This window comes from Phasianus colchicus, chromosome 35 (genome assembly GCF_987193195.1).
Source record: "Phasianus colchicus chromosome 35, bPhaCol1.hap1.1, whole genome shotgun sequence".
NCBI lineage: Eukaryota > Metazoa > Chordata > Aves > Galliformes > Phasianidae > Phasianus > Phasianus colchicus.
The window spans coordinates 1,457,985-1,474,010 of record NC_143470.1 but is presented as its reverse complement, the minus strand read 5'-3'; the positions used below and the strand labels follow the sequence as shown (position 1 = coordinate 1,474,010).

Below are 16,026 nucleotides of genomic sequence, written 5' to 3'. Positions count from 1 at the left end.
CAAGCAACTGTGGGGGGGTCCCTTATCATTATCCTCCCCCCCCCAACTGAAAGAAATGTGGGGGGGCTCCCTTATCCTTACCCCTCCCCCCCAGTACAAAGAAGGGGTCCCTTATCCCCCCCCAATGTAAAGAAGGGGTCCCTTATTCCCCCCCCCAGTACAAAAAGGGGTCCTTTATCCCCCCCCCAATACAAAGCAGGGGTCCCTTATTCCCCCCCCAGTACAAAAAGGGGTCCCTTATCCCCCTCCAATACAAAAAGGGGTCCTTTATCCCCCCCCCAATACAAAGCAGGGGTCCCTTATTCCCCCCCCAATACAAAGCAGGGGTCCCTTATTCCCCCCCCAGTACAAAAAGGGGTCCCTTATCCCCCTCCAATACAAAAAGGGGTCCTTTATCCCCCCCAAATACAAAGAATGGGTCCCTTTCCCTTACTCCCCCCCCCGGCCCCCCCCCAACGCAACGGATCCGTACCGGGGCTCCTGGCGGTGTCGCTGCAGCGCCCCCTGTAGGTCTCATAGAGGCTGAGCGATGCGTAGCGCCGCCCCTCCCGGCCCTTCAGCGCCGGCCCCGGGCGATCGGACATCGCGGGGAACGGGCATTGAGCAGGGGGGGGGCACCTGGTAATGACATTAATTAGTGACTTAATGGGGGGGCAGGGTAATTAGTGAGCCAGCGGACATCGCGGGGAACGGGCATTGAGCAGGGGGGGGGCACCTGGTAATGACATTAATTAATGACTTAATGGGGGGGCAGGGTAATTAGTGAGACAGCAGACATCGCGGGGAACGGGCATTGAGCAGGGGGGGGCACCTGTTAATGACATTAATTAGTTAATCAGTGGGGGGGCAGGGTAATTAGTGAGACAGCAGACATCGCGGGGAACGGGCATTGAGCAGGGGGGGGCACCTGTTAATGACATTAATTAGTTAATCAGTGGGGGGGCAGGGTAATTAGTGAGACATCGGACATCGCGGGGAACGGGCATTGAGCAGGGGGGGGCACCTGTTAATGACATTAATGACTTAATGGGGGGGCAGGGTAATTAGTGAGACAGCAGACATCGCGGGGAACGGGCACTGAGCAGGGGGGGGGGCACCTGTTAATGACATTAATTAGTGACTTAATGGGGGGGCAGGGTAATTAGTGAGCCAGCAGACATCGCGGGGAACGGGCATTGAGTGGGGTGGGGCACCTATTAATGGGATTAATTAGTTCATTAATGGGGGGGCAGGGTAATTAGTGAGCCAGCAGACATCGTGGGGAACGGGCACTGAGCAGGGGGGTGCACCTATTAATGAGATTAATGACTTAATGGGGGGGCAGGGTAATTAGTGAGACAGCGGACATCGCGGGGAATGGGCATTGAGCAGGGGGGGGGCACCTGTTAATGGGATTAATTAGTTCGTTAATGGGGGGGCAGGGTAATTAATGAGCCAGCGGACATCGCGGGGAACGGGCATTGAGCAGGGGGGGGGCACCTGTTAATTACATTAATTAATGACTTAATGGGGGGGCAGGATAATTAATGAGCCATCGGACATCGCAGGGAACGGGCACTGAGCGGGGGGGGGCACCTGTTAATTACATTAATTACTTAATGGGGGAGCAGGGTAATTAATGGGCTGTTATTAGAAACAGGATTGAGCGGGGGGGCCACCTATTAATGGGATTAATGAGTTCGTTAATGGGGGGGCAGGGTAATTAATGGGCTGTCATTAGAAACAGGATTGAGCGGGGGGGGGCACCTATTAATGGCATTAATGAGTTCGTTAATGGGGGGGCAGTGTAATTAATGGGCTGTCATTAGGAACAGCACTGAGCGGGGGGGGATACCTATTAATAAAGACGATTAATTAATGCGGTGGCAATGGTATTAATTAATGAGGAAACAATGCCATTAATGGGTGGGGCTCAAATATAATTAATGCCGAAAGCAATAAAGTTAATTAATGGGGGGGGGGGGCATATCTGGGGGTGAATTAATTAATGAGGCAGGGATGGGGGGGAGGGAATTAATTAATGGGGAGGGAAATAAAAGTAATTAATGGAATACGATACTATTATGGGGGGGGGAAATACAATTAATAAAGCAAGGGAATTAATTAACGGGGGGGTGGGGGGGGGGGCAAGCTAATTAATATGGGAGAGATATTAATTGGGGGGGGGCAACACAATTAATGTGGGGGAGACATTAAGTAGGGGGGTGGGGGGCAATTAACGGTGGGGGACCCGGGGGGGGGGGGGCGGGGGACACTAAGGGGGGGGGGGCAATATTAATGAGGGGAATATTGGGGGGGGGGGGGGGAGCATTAATTGCTGGGGGGGAGCAATGGAATTAATTAATGGCGGGCTGGGGGGAGAAATATTAATAAGGGGAGTCATTGAATTAGTTAATTAATGGGGGGGGACGTTAATAGGGGGGTGTGGGGGGGAGGAATTGTGGGGAGGGGTGATAAATCATGGGGGGGAACTGGGGGGGGGATAAATTATGGGGGGGACAAATCGTGGGGGGGGGGAAATTATAGGGGGACAAATCGTGGGGGGGGGAATAAATTGTGGGGGGACAAATTGTGGGGGGATAAATTATGGGGGGACAAATTGGGGGGGAATAAATTATGGGGGGGACAAATTGGGGGGGGAATAAATTGTGGGGGGTCAAATTGTGGGGGGGAATAAATTATGGGGGGACAAATTGGGGGGGGAATAAATTATAGGGGGACAAATCGTGGGGGGGGAATAAATTATGTGGGGGGAATCAATTTTAGGGGGACAAATTGTGGGGGGGGAATAAATTATGGGGGGACAAATTGGGGGGGAATAAATTATGGGGGGGACAAATTGGGGGGGGAATAAATTGTGGGGGGTCAAATTGTGGGGGGGAATAAATTATGGGGGGACAAATTGGGGGGGGAATAAATTATAGGGGGACAAATCGTGGGGGGGGAATAAATTATGTGGGGGGAATCAATTTTAGCTGGACAAATTGTGGGGGGGGAATAAATTATGGGGGGACAAATTGGGGGGGGAATAAATTATAGGGGGACAAATCGTGGGGGGGGAATAAATTATGTGGGGGGAATCAATTTTAGGGGGACAAATTGTGGGGGGGAATAAATTATGGGGGGACAAATTGGGGGGGGAATAAATTATGGGGGGGAAATCATGGGGGGGGCAGGGGGGGGATAGAAATCATGGGAGGGGGGACGGGGGGGGATAAATTATAGGGGGACAAATCGTGGGGGGGGAACTGGAGGGGGGAATAAATCATGGGGGGGGGACATCGAGGGGGATACAAATCTTGGGGGGGTGTGGGGGGGGGGAATCATAGGGGGGGAACAAATCGTGGGTGGGGGAATAAATTATGGGGGGACAAATCGGGGGGGGGAATAAATTATGGGGGGACAAGTCGTGGGGGGGGGAATAAATTATGGGGGGACAAATCGTGGGGGGAGAATAAATTATGGGGGGACAAATTGGGGGGGGGAATAAAAAATGGGTGGGGAAATCATGTGGGGGGGGCAGAGGGGGATATAAATCATGGGGGGGATGTGGGGGGGGATAAATTAGGGGGGGGGCAAATCGTGGGGGGGGGAATAAATTATGGGGGGACAATTGGGGGGGGGCACCGGGGGGGATACAAATCATGGGAGGGGGGACGGGGGGGGGATGGGGGATAACAGAAACAAGAATGGGGGTTATTGGAGTGGGGGAGGGGGGAACTGAATGGGGGAGGGGGGGCACTGAGAACATGGGGGGGGGCATTGGGAAAAGGGGAGGAGGGATTATTGGGGTGGGGGAGGGGGGAACAAATTGGGGGGGGCTCCGGGGGGGGCACCAGGAACAGGATGGGGGTTATTGGGGTGGGGTGGACAGAATGGGGGGGGGGGCACTGAGAAGATGGGGGGGCACTGGGAATATGGGGGGGGGTCTGGGAATAGAATGGGGGTCAGTGGGGTGGGGAGGGGGGAACAAATTGGGGGGGCATCAATAACAGAATGGGGGTTATTGGGGTGGGGGGGACAGAATGGGGCGGGGGGGGCACTGGGAAGATGGAACAGAATGGAGAAGCGTTGGGAATATTGGGGGGGGCACTGAGGGGGACACTGGGAACACGAGGGGGGGGTACAGGGAAGATTGGGGTTTATTTGGGTGGGGGGGGGAACATTGAGGGGGGGGGAACATTGAGGGGGGGGGAACATTGAGGGGAGAAAATGGGGGGGGGACACTAAGGGGGGGTTTCTTGGGGGGGGCACTGGGGGGGATGTTAAAAGGGAGGATAGTGAAGGGGGGGCACATAAAAAGGGGGGGCACTGAGAAGGGGGATATTGGGGGGGGGATAAAGGGGGGGGAATGCATTGAAGAAGAGAATAATAAGGGGGGGGTGATGCTCTAAGGGGGGGGGAAGGAGGGAAACGCAATAAGGGGGGAATGTGGGGGGGGGAATGATAAAAGGGGGGGGGAAGGTTGAGGGGGGTGATAAAGGGGGGGGAGTATTGGGGGGGTTGGTAAGGGGGGACAATAAAGGGGGGGGAATGCTGAGGGGGGGCGATAAAGGGGGGTGATAAAAGAGGAGGAGATGCTAAAGGGGGGGGAACATTGAGGGGAGAAAATATTGGGGGGGGGGGACGCTAAGGGGGGGGGTATTCCTGGGGGGGGGGTGCTGAAAGGGAGGATAGTGAAGGGGGGGGCACGTAAAAAGGGGGGCACTGAGAAGGGGGATATTGGGGGGGGGGATAAAGGGGGGGGAATGCATTGAAAAACAGAATAATAAGGGGGGGTGATGCTCTAAGGGGGGGGGAGGATGTGGAGGGGAACAGTAAGGGGGGAATGTGGGGGGGGGATGATAAAAGGGGGGGGGAAGATAAAGGGGGGGGGAACACTGAGAGGAGAAAATGTTGGGGGGGGCGCTAAGGGGGGGTTATTCTTGGGGGGGGATGTTGGGATGGGAAATTGGGGGGGGGGCTCTAAAGATGTGGATTCTAAAAGGGGGGAGGAACAGAACATTGAGGGGGGGGGACAATAAAGGGGGGAAAGGTTGAGGGGGGGGCAGTAAAGGGGGGGAATACTGAGAGCAGGGTGCTGGGGGGGGACACACTAAGGGGGTATTTTTGGGGGGGGGGCTAAGGGGGGTATTGTTGGGGGGGGGATGTTGAGGGGGGATGGTAAAAGGGGGGGGAATGCAAAAGGGGGGGGCATTAAGGGAGAGAATACTGGGGGGGGGGAATGGCCTGGGGGGGGGGAATGGTGAGGAGGGGGACGGTAAAGGGGTGGGATGCTGGGGGGGGGGGCACACTAAGGGGGGGGATGTTAAAGGGGGGGGAACGTTGAGAGGAGAAAATGTTGGGGGGGGCGCTAAGGGGGGGTTATTCTTGGGGGGGGATGTTGGGAGGGGAAATTGGGGGGGGGGCTCTAAAGGTGTGGATGCTAAAAGGGGGGAGGAGGGGAACACTGAGGGGGGGGGACAATAAAGGGGGAAATTTGGGGGGGGGGCAGTAAAGGGGGGGAATGCTGAGAGCAGGGTGCTGGGGGGGGGACACACTAAGGGGGTATTTTTGGGGGGGGGGCTAAGGGGGTGTATTGTTGGGGGGGGGGATGGTAAAAGGGGGGGAATGCAAAAGGGGGGGGCATTAAGGGAGAGAATGCTGGGGGGGGGAATGGCCTGGGGGGGGGGGGAATGGCGAGGAGGGGGACGGTAAAGGGGTGGGATGCTGGGGGGGGGGCACGCTAAGGGGGGGGACAATAAAGGGGGGGGACGTTGAGAGGAGAAAATGTTGGGGGGGGGGGCGCTAAGGGGGGGTTATTCTTGGGGGGGGGGGGATGTTGGGAGGGGAAATTGGGGGGGGGGCTCTAAAGGTGGGGATGCTAAAAGGGGGGAGGAACAGAACATTGAGGGGGGGGGACAATAAAGGGGGGAAAGGTTGGGGGGGGGCAGTAAAGGGGGGGAATACTGAGAGCAGGGTGCTGGGGGGGGACACACTAAGGGGGTATTTTTGGGGGGGGGGCTAAGGGGGGTATTGTTGGGGGGAGATGGTAAAAGGGGGGGAATGCAAAAGGGGGGGGCATTAAGGGAGAGAATGCTGGGGGGGGGGGAATGGCCTGGGGGGGGGGAATGGTGAGGAGGGTGACGGTAAAGGGGTGGATGCTGGGGGGGGGGGCACACTAAGGGGGGGGGACAATAAAGGGGGGGGGACGTTGAGAGGAGAAAATGTTGGGGGGGGGCGCTAAGGGGGGGTTATTCTTGGGGGGGGGATGTTAGGAGGGGAAATTGGGGGGGGGGAGCTCTGAAGGTGGGGATGCTAAAAGGGGGGAGGAACAGAACATTGAGGGGGGGGGCAAAAGGGGGAAATTTGGGGGGGGGCAGTAAAGGGGGGGAATACTGAGAGCAGGGTGCTGGGGGGGGACACACTAAGGGGGTATTTTTGGGGGGGGGGGGCTAAGGGGGGTATTGTTGGGGGGAGATGGTAAAAGGGGGGGAATGCGAAAGGGGGGGGCATTAAGGGAGAGAATGCTGGGGGGGGGGGAATGGCCTGGGGGGGGGGAATGGTGAGGAGGGGGACGGTAAAGGGGTGGATGCTGGGGGGGGGGCACACTAAGGGGGGGGACAATAAAGGGGGGGGGAACGTTGAGAGGAGAAAATGTTGGGGGGAGGAGTGGAACACTGTGGGGGGGACGCTGAGGGGGGGGGGAACGCTGGGGGGGAGACCCCTGTGATGGTGTAAATCTAAAGGGGGGGGGGACACTAAAGGGGGGAGTACTCTTGAGGGGGGGGGACAAAATGGGGGGGAACGCTATGATGGGGTAATGCTAAAGGGGGGGGAACGCTATGGAGGGAGTACTCTGGGGAGGGGGGACACAAAAGGGGGGAACACTAAAGGGGTGAGTACTCTTAGGGGGGGAACGCTAAAGGGGGGGGACGCTAAAGGGGGGGGGAACACAACGCTATGGGGGGGATGTTAAAGGGGAGACCCCTATAATGGGGTAATGCCCAAGGGGGAGGCACTAAAGGGGGGAGTACTCCTCAGGGGGCGATGCTAAAGGGGGGGACACACAAAAAGGGGGGGGGCGCTATGATGGGGTAATGCTAAAGGGGAGAACGCTAAAGGGATGAGTACCCTTGGGAGGGGGGACGCTAAAGAGGGGGACACAAAAAGGGGGAACGCGATGGGGGGGGAACGCGATGGGGGGGGAACGCGATGGGGGGGGAACGCGATGGGGGGGGAACGCGATGGGGGGAGTACTCTTGAGGGGGGGGACACAAAGGGGGGGGAACACTATGGGGGGAGCACTTGGGAGGGGGGACACTAAAGGGAGAAGTACTCTTGAGGGGGGGACGCTAAAGGGGGGGACACAAAAACGGGGGACACTACGGGGGTAATATTAAAAGGGGAGATGCTAAAGGGGGGAGTACTCTTTGGGGGGGAATGCTAAAGGGGGGACGCTATGATGGGGTAATGCTAAAGGGGAGAACGCTAAAGGAGTGAGTACCCTTGGGAGGGGGGACGCTAAAGAGGGGGACACAAAAAGGGGGAACGCGATGGGGGGGGACGCTGTGGAGGGGGAACGCTGTGGAGGGGGTACTCTTGAGGGGGGGGACACAAAGGGGGGGACGCTATGGGGGGGGAACGCTATGGGGGGAGCACTTGGGAGGGGGGACGTGCTATGGGGGGGGAGTACTCTTGAGGGGGGGACGCTATGGGGGGGGACGCTATGGGGGGGGACGCTATGGGGGGGACGCTATGGGGGGGACGCTATGGGGGGGGAACGCTGAAGGGGGGAAGTGCTATGTGGGGGACACTAAAGGGGGGAGTACTCTTGAGAGGGGGACGCTAAAGAGGGGGACACAAAAAGGGGGAACGCTACGGGGGGGGAACGCTACGGGGGGGAGCACTTGGGAGGGGGGACGCTGAAGGGGGGAAGTGCTATGGGGGGGACACTAAAAGGGGGAGTACTCTTGAGGGGGGGACGCAAAAGGGGGGACGCAAAAGGGGGGGACGCAAAAGGGGGTAATATTAAAAGGGGGGATGCTAAAGGGGGGAGTACTCTTTGGGGGGGAACGCTATGATGGGGTAATGCTAAAGGGGGGAACGCTAAAGGGATGAGTACTTTTGGGAGGGGGGACGCTAAAGAGGGGGACACAAAAAGGCGGAACGCGATGGGGGGGGAACGCGATGGGGGGGAACGCTATGGGGGGGGAACGCTATGGGGGGGGAACGCTATGGGGGGGGAACGCTATGGGGGGGAACGCTATGGGGGGGAACGCTATGGGGGGGAACACGCTATGGGGGGAACACTCTTGGGAGGGGTAATGCTATGGGGGGGGGGAACGCTATGGGGGTAATATTAAAAGGGGGGATGCTAAAGGGGGGAGAACTCTTAGGGGGGGACGCTAAAGGGGGGGGACACAAAAGGGGGGGGGGCGCTATGATGGGGTAATGCTAAAGGGGGGAACGCTAAAGGGATGAGTACTTTTGGGAGGGGGGACGCTAAAGAGGGGGACACAAAAAGGGGGAACGCTATGGCGGGGGAACGCTATGGGGGGGAACGCTATGGAGGGGGGAACGCTATGGGGGGGGAACGCTATGGGGGGGGAACGCTATGGGGGGGGAACGCTATGGGGGGGGAACGCTATGGGGGGGGGAACGCTATGGGGGGGGAACGCTATGGGGGGGGGAACGCTATGGGGGGGGAACGCTATGGGGGGGGAACGCTATGGGAAGAGCACATGCTACGGAGAAGACATTAAAGGAGGGAGTACTCATGGGGGGGGATGCTAAAGGGGTGAGTACTCTTGGAAGGGGGGACGCTAAAGAAGGGGACACAAAAGGGGGGAATGCTATGGGGGGGGACACAAAAGGGGGGAACGCCATGGGGGGGGGAAACGCTATGATGGGGTCGTACTAAAGGGGGGAATGCTATGATGGGGTAATATGAAAGCGGGGGGACGCTAAAGGGGTGAGTACTCTTGGGAGGGGGGACGCTAAAGAGGGGGACACAAAAGGGGGGGACACTATGGGGGGGGAACGCTATGGGGGGGGAACATAAAAGGGGGAAATGCTATGGGGGGGGAGCAACATGGAGGGGGAGGAACGCTATGATGGGGTCATACTAAAGGGGGGGACGCTAAAGGGGTGAGTACTTTTGGGAGGGGGGATGCTAAAGAGGGGGACACAAAAAGGGGGAAGCTATGGGGGGGGAACGCTATGAAGGCAGTAGTCTTGGGAGGGGGGAATGCTAAGGGGGGAACACTATGGGGGGAGCACTCCTGGGAGGGGGGATGCTAAAGGGGGGGGACACAAAAGGGAGGAACACTATGGGGAGGGAACGCTATGAAGAAAGTACTCTTGGGAGGGGGGACACTAAAGAGGGGGACACAAAAGGGGGGAACGCTATGGGGGGAGCACTCGTGGGAGGGGGATGCGAAAGGGGGGAACGCTATGGGGGGGAACACTTGAGGGGGGACGCTAAAGTGGGGGACACAAAAGGGGGGAGTACTCTTGAGGGGGGAACACTATAGGGGGAACACTCTTGAGGAGGGGGACGCTAAAGGGGGGGCCGCTAAAGGGGGGAACTACTCTTGAGAGGGAGGACATTAAAAGGGGGAGACACAAAAGGGGGGCGCTATGGGGGGGGGAATGCTAAAGGGGGAGGGGAACAGTGATGGGGCTGAAAGATAAAGGGGGACGTTAAGGGGGGGGGGGAGACGTTAAGGGGGGGGGAGACGTTAAGGGGGGGGGAGACGTTGAAAGGGGGGGGGGAGACGTTGAAGGGGGGGGGGAGACGTTGAAAGGGGGGGGGGAGACGTTGAAAGGGGGGGGGGAGACGTTGAAAGGGGGGAGGAATCCGAAGTGGGAGAACATTGGGGGGGGGGGAACGCTGAGAAGGGGAACGCAGTAACAGGGGGGACACAAAAGGGAGCGGAACGTTGGGGGGGGAGCAGATGATGGGGGGGGCACTAAGGGGGGGAGAAACGCTGAAGGGGGGGGATGCTAAGGGGGGGGGCACAAAAGGGGGGGCAAATAGCGCTATGGGGGGGGAATGTTTAAAGGGGGAGGGGAACGGTGATAGGGCTGAATGATAGAGGGGGACGTTAAGGGGGGGGGGAGACGTTAAGGGGGGGGAGACGTTAAAGGGGGGGGGGAGACGTTAAAGGGGGGGGGGAGACGTTAAAAGGGGGGGGGAGACGTTAAAAGGGGGGGGAGACGTTAAAAGGGGGGGGAGACGTTAAAAGGGGGGGGAGACGTTAAAAGGGGGGGGAGACGTTAAAGGGGGGGGGAAACGTTAGAGGGGGGGGGAGACGTTAGAGGGGGGGGGGAGACGTTAAAAGGGGGGGGGGAGACGTTAAAAGGGGGGGGGAGACGTTAAAAGGGGGGGGGAGACGTTAAAAGGGGGGGGGAAACGTTAGGGGGGGGGGGAGACGTTAAAAGGGGGGGGGGAGACGTTAAAAGGGGGGGGGGGAGACGTTAAAAGGGGGGGAGGAGACGTTAAGAGGGGGGGAATCTGAAGGGGGAGAACATGGGGGGGGGAACACTGAGAAGAGGAACGCAGTAACAGGGGGGACACTAAAGGGAGCGGAACGTTGGGGGGGGGGGGCATATGATGGGGGGGGCACCAAGGGGGGGAGAAACGCTGAGGAGGGGGATGCTAAAAGGGGGGGGCACAAAAGGGGGGGCAAATAGCGCTATGGGGGGGGAATGTTTAAAGGGGGAGGGGAACGGTGATGGGGCTGAATGATAGAGGGGGACGTTAAGGGGGGGGGAGACGTTAAGGGGAGGGGGAGACGTTAAAAACGGGGGGGAGACGTTAAAAGGGGGGGGAGACGTTAAAAGGGGGGGGAGACGTTAAAAGGGGGGAGACGTTAAAGGGGGGGAGACGTTAAAGGGGGGGAGACGTTAAAGGGGGGGGGACGTTAAGGGGGGGGGGACGTTAAAAGGGGGGGGGGACGTTAAAAGGGGGGGGGGACGTTAAAGGGGGGGGGGACGTTAAGGGGGGGGGGGACGTTAAGGGAGGGGGAGACGTTAAGGGAGGGGGAGACGTTACAGGGGGGGGGAATCTGAAGGGGGAGAACATGGGGGGGGGAACACTGAGAAAGGGAACGCAGTAACAGGGGGGACACAAAAGGGAGCGGAACGTTGGGGGGGAGGGGGGCAGATGATGGGGGAGACACCAAGGGGGGGAAAAACGCTGAGGAGGGGGACGATAAAAGCGGGGGGGCACAGGGGCCCAAGTGGAGAACGGGGGGGGGGAGGGAAGGCGGTGGGAATGAGAGAAACGCTGAGAACGTGCGGGGGGGGGGAGGCTGAATCTGTCCGGGGGGAGGGGGGGGCGAATCTGTAGGGTGGGACGCTATGCATTGGGGGGGGGGGGGGGGGGGGAGGGGAGTTCTAATGCCGACCCCGCGGGAATAGAACGGCCCCGTGAGAACGGGGGGGGCAACGCGAACAGCACAACCCGGCGGGAGGTGGGGGGGGGGGTTGAAACCGCGACCCCGACCGCGCGGGGCGCCCCCGAGCCGCCCCCCCCCTCCTCAGGCTGCAGGCCGCGCTAGGCCGCAGTAGGCCGCACAGGCCCAAGATGGCGGCGGCCCCGAGACCGCCAACGGCCGCGGGGACATCGGCGGGGGGGGGAGCGGTTCGGAGCCGCCATCGAGGCTTCCCACGGCGCGCCGCGCCCCCAAACCCACCTGAGGGCGCCGGGCGGGCTCCGCTGGGGCCTGGGAAGAACGCGGGGGGTGCGGGAGGGGGCGGCGGGCGCGGATGGCGGCGGATTCCGGGAGCGGCGGCGGAGAGCGCGGCCCGGCCCCGCCCCGCCCCGCGATGGCGGCCTACGGCTTGTGCGCATGCGCGCGGCGCCAGCACTGGGGCGGGGCCGCGAGGCGCCGCGTTGCTATTGGTCGAGGAGAGGCGACGCCCCGCCTCTCCGCGCTCCCATTGGTTCGATGGCCGCGGCGCCCCGCCCCTCCGCGGGCGGTACCACTGAGGGGGGGTGGGCGCCCCTCCCCGCGGCGTGGAGCGCTCCGCCGGAAGTGCCGCTGTTTCCCTATGGCAACCGGATGTGGCTCCGCGTTGCCATGGCGACCGCAGGCTGCAGCGCGGCGAGTAGGCCGCGGTCTCCGTTTCCATGGCAACGGGGCTCCAATCGCCCCCAAAAGCCCCAAATTCGGCCCCAAATTCCCCGAATCCTCAACGTTCGGCCCAAAGTTGCCCGAATTCCAACCGCTCCCGCCCACAAACACCCCAAATTCAGCCCCGAATTCCTCAATTTGCCCCAAATTCAACCCAAATTCCCACCTTCCGGCCCAATTCAGAACAAATGCTCTGAATTTGGACCCAAATTTCCCCCAATTTTAACTTTTTTTTTGGCCTGAATTGGCTGAAATCTGCTCGGTTTGACCCAAATTCCCTCAATTCATCCAAATTCACCCCAAATCCCCCCAAATCCCCCAAATTCACACCCGATTTCCCCAAAACCGCCAATTTTTGCTGAAATTGCCTCAAATTGCCCAAATTTGCCCCAAATTCTCCCAATTTTCTCAACGTTTCCCCCCAAAGCCCCCAAGACCCTCAAATTTCCCACCAAATTCCCCCAATTAACCCCAAAATCCCCCAAATTCCCTCCAATTTCCCGCTGAATTTCCCTAAAATTGCCACAAAATTCCCCCAAATTCATCCCAAATTTCCCCCATGCCCCCCAAATGCCCCCAAATTCCCTGAATTTGCACCAATCCCCCCCAACTCCCCCCAAATTCCCCACATTTGCCCCAAATTCCTATTTCCACCAAGTTCCCCCAATTTCCCCCAAATTTGCCCCAAATTCCCTCAATTTCCCCCAAATCTGCCCCAGCTCAACCCAAGTCCTCCAAATTCACCCCAAATTGCCCCAATTCCACTGAATTTGCCCCAAATTCCCCCAAATCCCTCCAAATTTCCCCCCAAATTCCCCCTAATGGCCCCAATTCACCCCCTGAATTCCCTCTAGTTTCCCCCAAATTTGCCCCAAATTCCCTCAAATTTGCTTCAATTCCCCTCAAAATCCCCACATTTGTCCCAAATCCCCACAACTCCTCCCAAATTTCCTGAATTTGCCCCATATTCCCTCAATTTTCCCCAAAATTTCCCCCAATTCATCCCAAATCTGCCCCCAAATTGCCCCAATTCCACTGAATTTGCCCCGAATTCCCCCTAATGGCCCCAATTCACCCCCTGAATTCACTCCAGTTTCCCCCAAATTTGCCCCAAATTCCCTCAAATTTGCTTAAATTCCCCCCAATTTCCCCCAAATTTGCCCCAAATTCCCTCAATTCCCCCCAAATTTCCTGAATTTGCCCCAAATTCCCCCTATTTCCCCCAAATTTGCCCCAAATTCCCTCAATTTTCCCCAAAATTTCCCCCAGCTCAACCCAAGTCCTCCAAACTCACCCCAAATTGCCCCAATTCCACTGAATTTGCCCCAAATTCCCACAAATCCTTCAAAATTTGCCCCAAATTCCCCCTAATGGCCCAAATTCCCCCCCCTGAATTCACTCCGATTTCCCCAAATTTGCCCCCAAATTCCCTCAAATTTGCTTCAATTCCCCCCAAAATCCCCACATTTGTCCCAACCCCCCCTACTCCCCCCAAAATTCCCCAAATTTGCCCCAAATTCCCTCAATTTTCCCCAAAATTTCCCCCAATTCAACCCAAGTCCTCCAAATTCACCCCAAATTGCCCCAATTCCACTGAATTTGCCCCAAATTCCTCCAAATTTGCCCCAAATTCCCCCTAATGGCCCAAATTCTCCCCCTGAATTCACTCCGTTTTCCCTCAAATTTTCCCCCAAATTCCCTCAAATTTGCTTCAATTCCCCTCAAAATCCCCACATTTGCCCAAATTCCCCCTATTTTCCCCAAAATTTCCCCCAGCTCAACCCAAGTCCTCCAAACTCACCCCAAATTGCCCCAATTCCACTGAATTTGCCCCAAATTCCCCCTAATGTCCCCAATTCACCCCCTGAATTCACTCCAATTTCCCCAAATTTGCCCCAAATTCCCTCAAATTTGCTTCAATTCTCCCCAAAATCCCCACATTTGTCCCAAATCCCAACTCCTCCAAAATTCCCCACATTTGCCCCAAATTCCCTCAATTTTCCCCAATATTTCCCCCAATTCATCCCAAATCTGCCCCCAAATTGCCCCAATTCCACTGAATTTGCCCCAAATTCCCCCAAATCCTTCCAAATTTGCCCCAAATTCCCCCTGATGGCCCCAATTCCCCCCTGAATTCACTCCAATTTCCCCAAATTTGCCCCAAATTCCCTCAAATTTGCTTCAATTCTCCCCCAAATCCCCACATTTGTCCCAAATCCCAACTCCTTCAAAATTCCCCCCATTTGCCTCAAATTTCCCCTATTTTCCCCCAAATTTCCCCCAGCTCAACCCAAGTCCTCCAAACTCACCCCAAATTGCCCCAATTCCACTGAATTTACCCCAAATTCCCCCAAATTTGCCCCAAATTCCCCCTATTTCCCCCAAAATTTCCCCCAGCTCAACCCAAGTCCTCCAAACTCTCCCCAAATTGCCCCAATTCCACTGAATTTGCCCCAAATTCCCACAAATCCTTCCAAATTTGCCCCAAATTCCCCCTAATGGCCCCAATTCCCCCCTGAATTCACTCCAATTTCCCCAAATTTGCCCCAAATTCCCTCAAATTTGCTTCAATTCCCCCGAAAATCCCCACATTTGTCCCAAATCCCAACTCCTCCAAAATTCCCCAAATTTGCCCCAAAATCCCCCTATTTCCCCCCAAATTTCCCCCAATTCATCCCAAATCTGCCCCCAAATTGCCCCAATTCCACTGAATTTGCCCCAAATTCACCCCAAATCCCCCAAATTTGCCCCAAATCGTCCCACATTGCCCAAATTCACCTCCAGTCCCCCCAAATCCCTCCAGATTTCCCCAAATTCGCCCCATCCATCCCCCAAACACCCCCAAATTCCCCCCAATTCCCCCCATCCTCCCACAAATTCCCCAAATTTGCCCCCAAATTCCCAGAATCCACACCAAAATTCCCCAAAATCCCCCCCAAAAGTCCCCCTATTCACCCCAAATTCCCCAAACCCACCCCAAATCCCTCCCATTGCCCCCCGCCCTCCCCCAAATCCCCAAATCCACCCCATAATTCCTCAAATTCCACCCCAAATTCCCCAAATTACCCAATTCCACCCCAAATCTCCACCCAAACACCCCATTATTGCCCCCAGCCCCCCTATAACGACCCCACCTCCCCCATTGTGCCCTATAACGACCCCACAGCCCCCCCCATTCCCCTATAACGACCCCATTGACACCTCCATATCATTATGACCCCATTCCCCATCCCAGCCCCCCTATAATGACCCCATTGCACCCCCGTCTCCCTATAACGACCCCATTGCCCCTCATTCCCCTATAACGACCCCATTGCCCCCCATTGCCCCCTCATACTGACCCTAAATCCCCCCATTCCCCAAATCCCCGCATTCAGCCCCAAATCATCGCCTCTATAATGACCCCATTGCCCCACCAGCACCCTATAATGACCCCATTGCTCCCCCACCCCCCAATAGTGACCCCATATCCCCCCATCCCTATAGTGACCCCATATCCCCTCCATCCCCCCATAACGACCCCATATTTCCCCCCATCCGCCTATAATGACCCCATTGCCTTCCCAGTCCCCCTATAACGACCCCATTGCCCCCCCACCGCCCCCCAGCCCCCTATAACGACCCCATATCTCCCCCCACCCCTATAACGACCCCATTGCCCCCCCACTCCCCTATAACGACCCCATTGCCCTCCCACTGCCCCCCCACCCCCCTATAACGACCCTATTGCCCCCCCCAGCCCCCTGTAAAGACCCCAGTGTCCCCCACCCCCCCTCACTGCCCCCTATAACGACCCCATATCCCCCCCACCCCTATAACGACCCCATTGCCCTCCCACTGCCCCCCCACCCCCCTATAACGACCCCATTGCCCCCCAGCCCCCTATAACGACCCCATTGCTCCC

At 57.7% G+C, this 16,026-nt stretch overlaps 1 protein-coding gene across 2 annotated transcripts in view; it reads right to left on the bottom strand.

Moving 5' to 3' along the window:
• The window catches only part of LOC149913738 (protein PRRC2A-like), a 46,383-nt gene extending 34,548 nt beyond the window's left edge, over positions 1–11,835 (bottom strand). Inside the window, exons 1-2 of one of the 2 annotated variants that reach the window (XM_090129271.1) lie at positions 11,682–11,835; positions 473–618 (exon numbers count right to left, since the gene is read on the bottom strand). In XM_090129271.1, coding sequence (XP_089985397.1) covers positions 473–584 — 112 coding nt within the window. In that variant the 5' untranslated portion in view covers positions 585–618; positions 11,682–11,835. Of the gene's footprint in view, positions 1–472; positions 1,004–11,681 lie in introns of both variants that reach the window. The other variant, XM_090129272.1, reaches the window with a different exon arrangement.
• Positions 11,836–16,026: the final 4,191 nt, after the last annotated feature.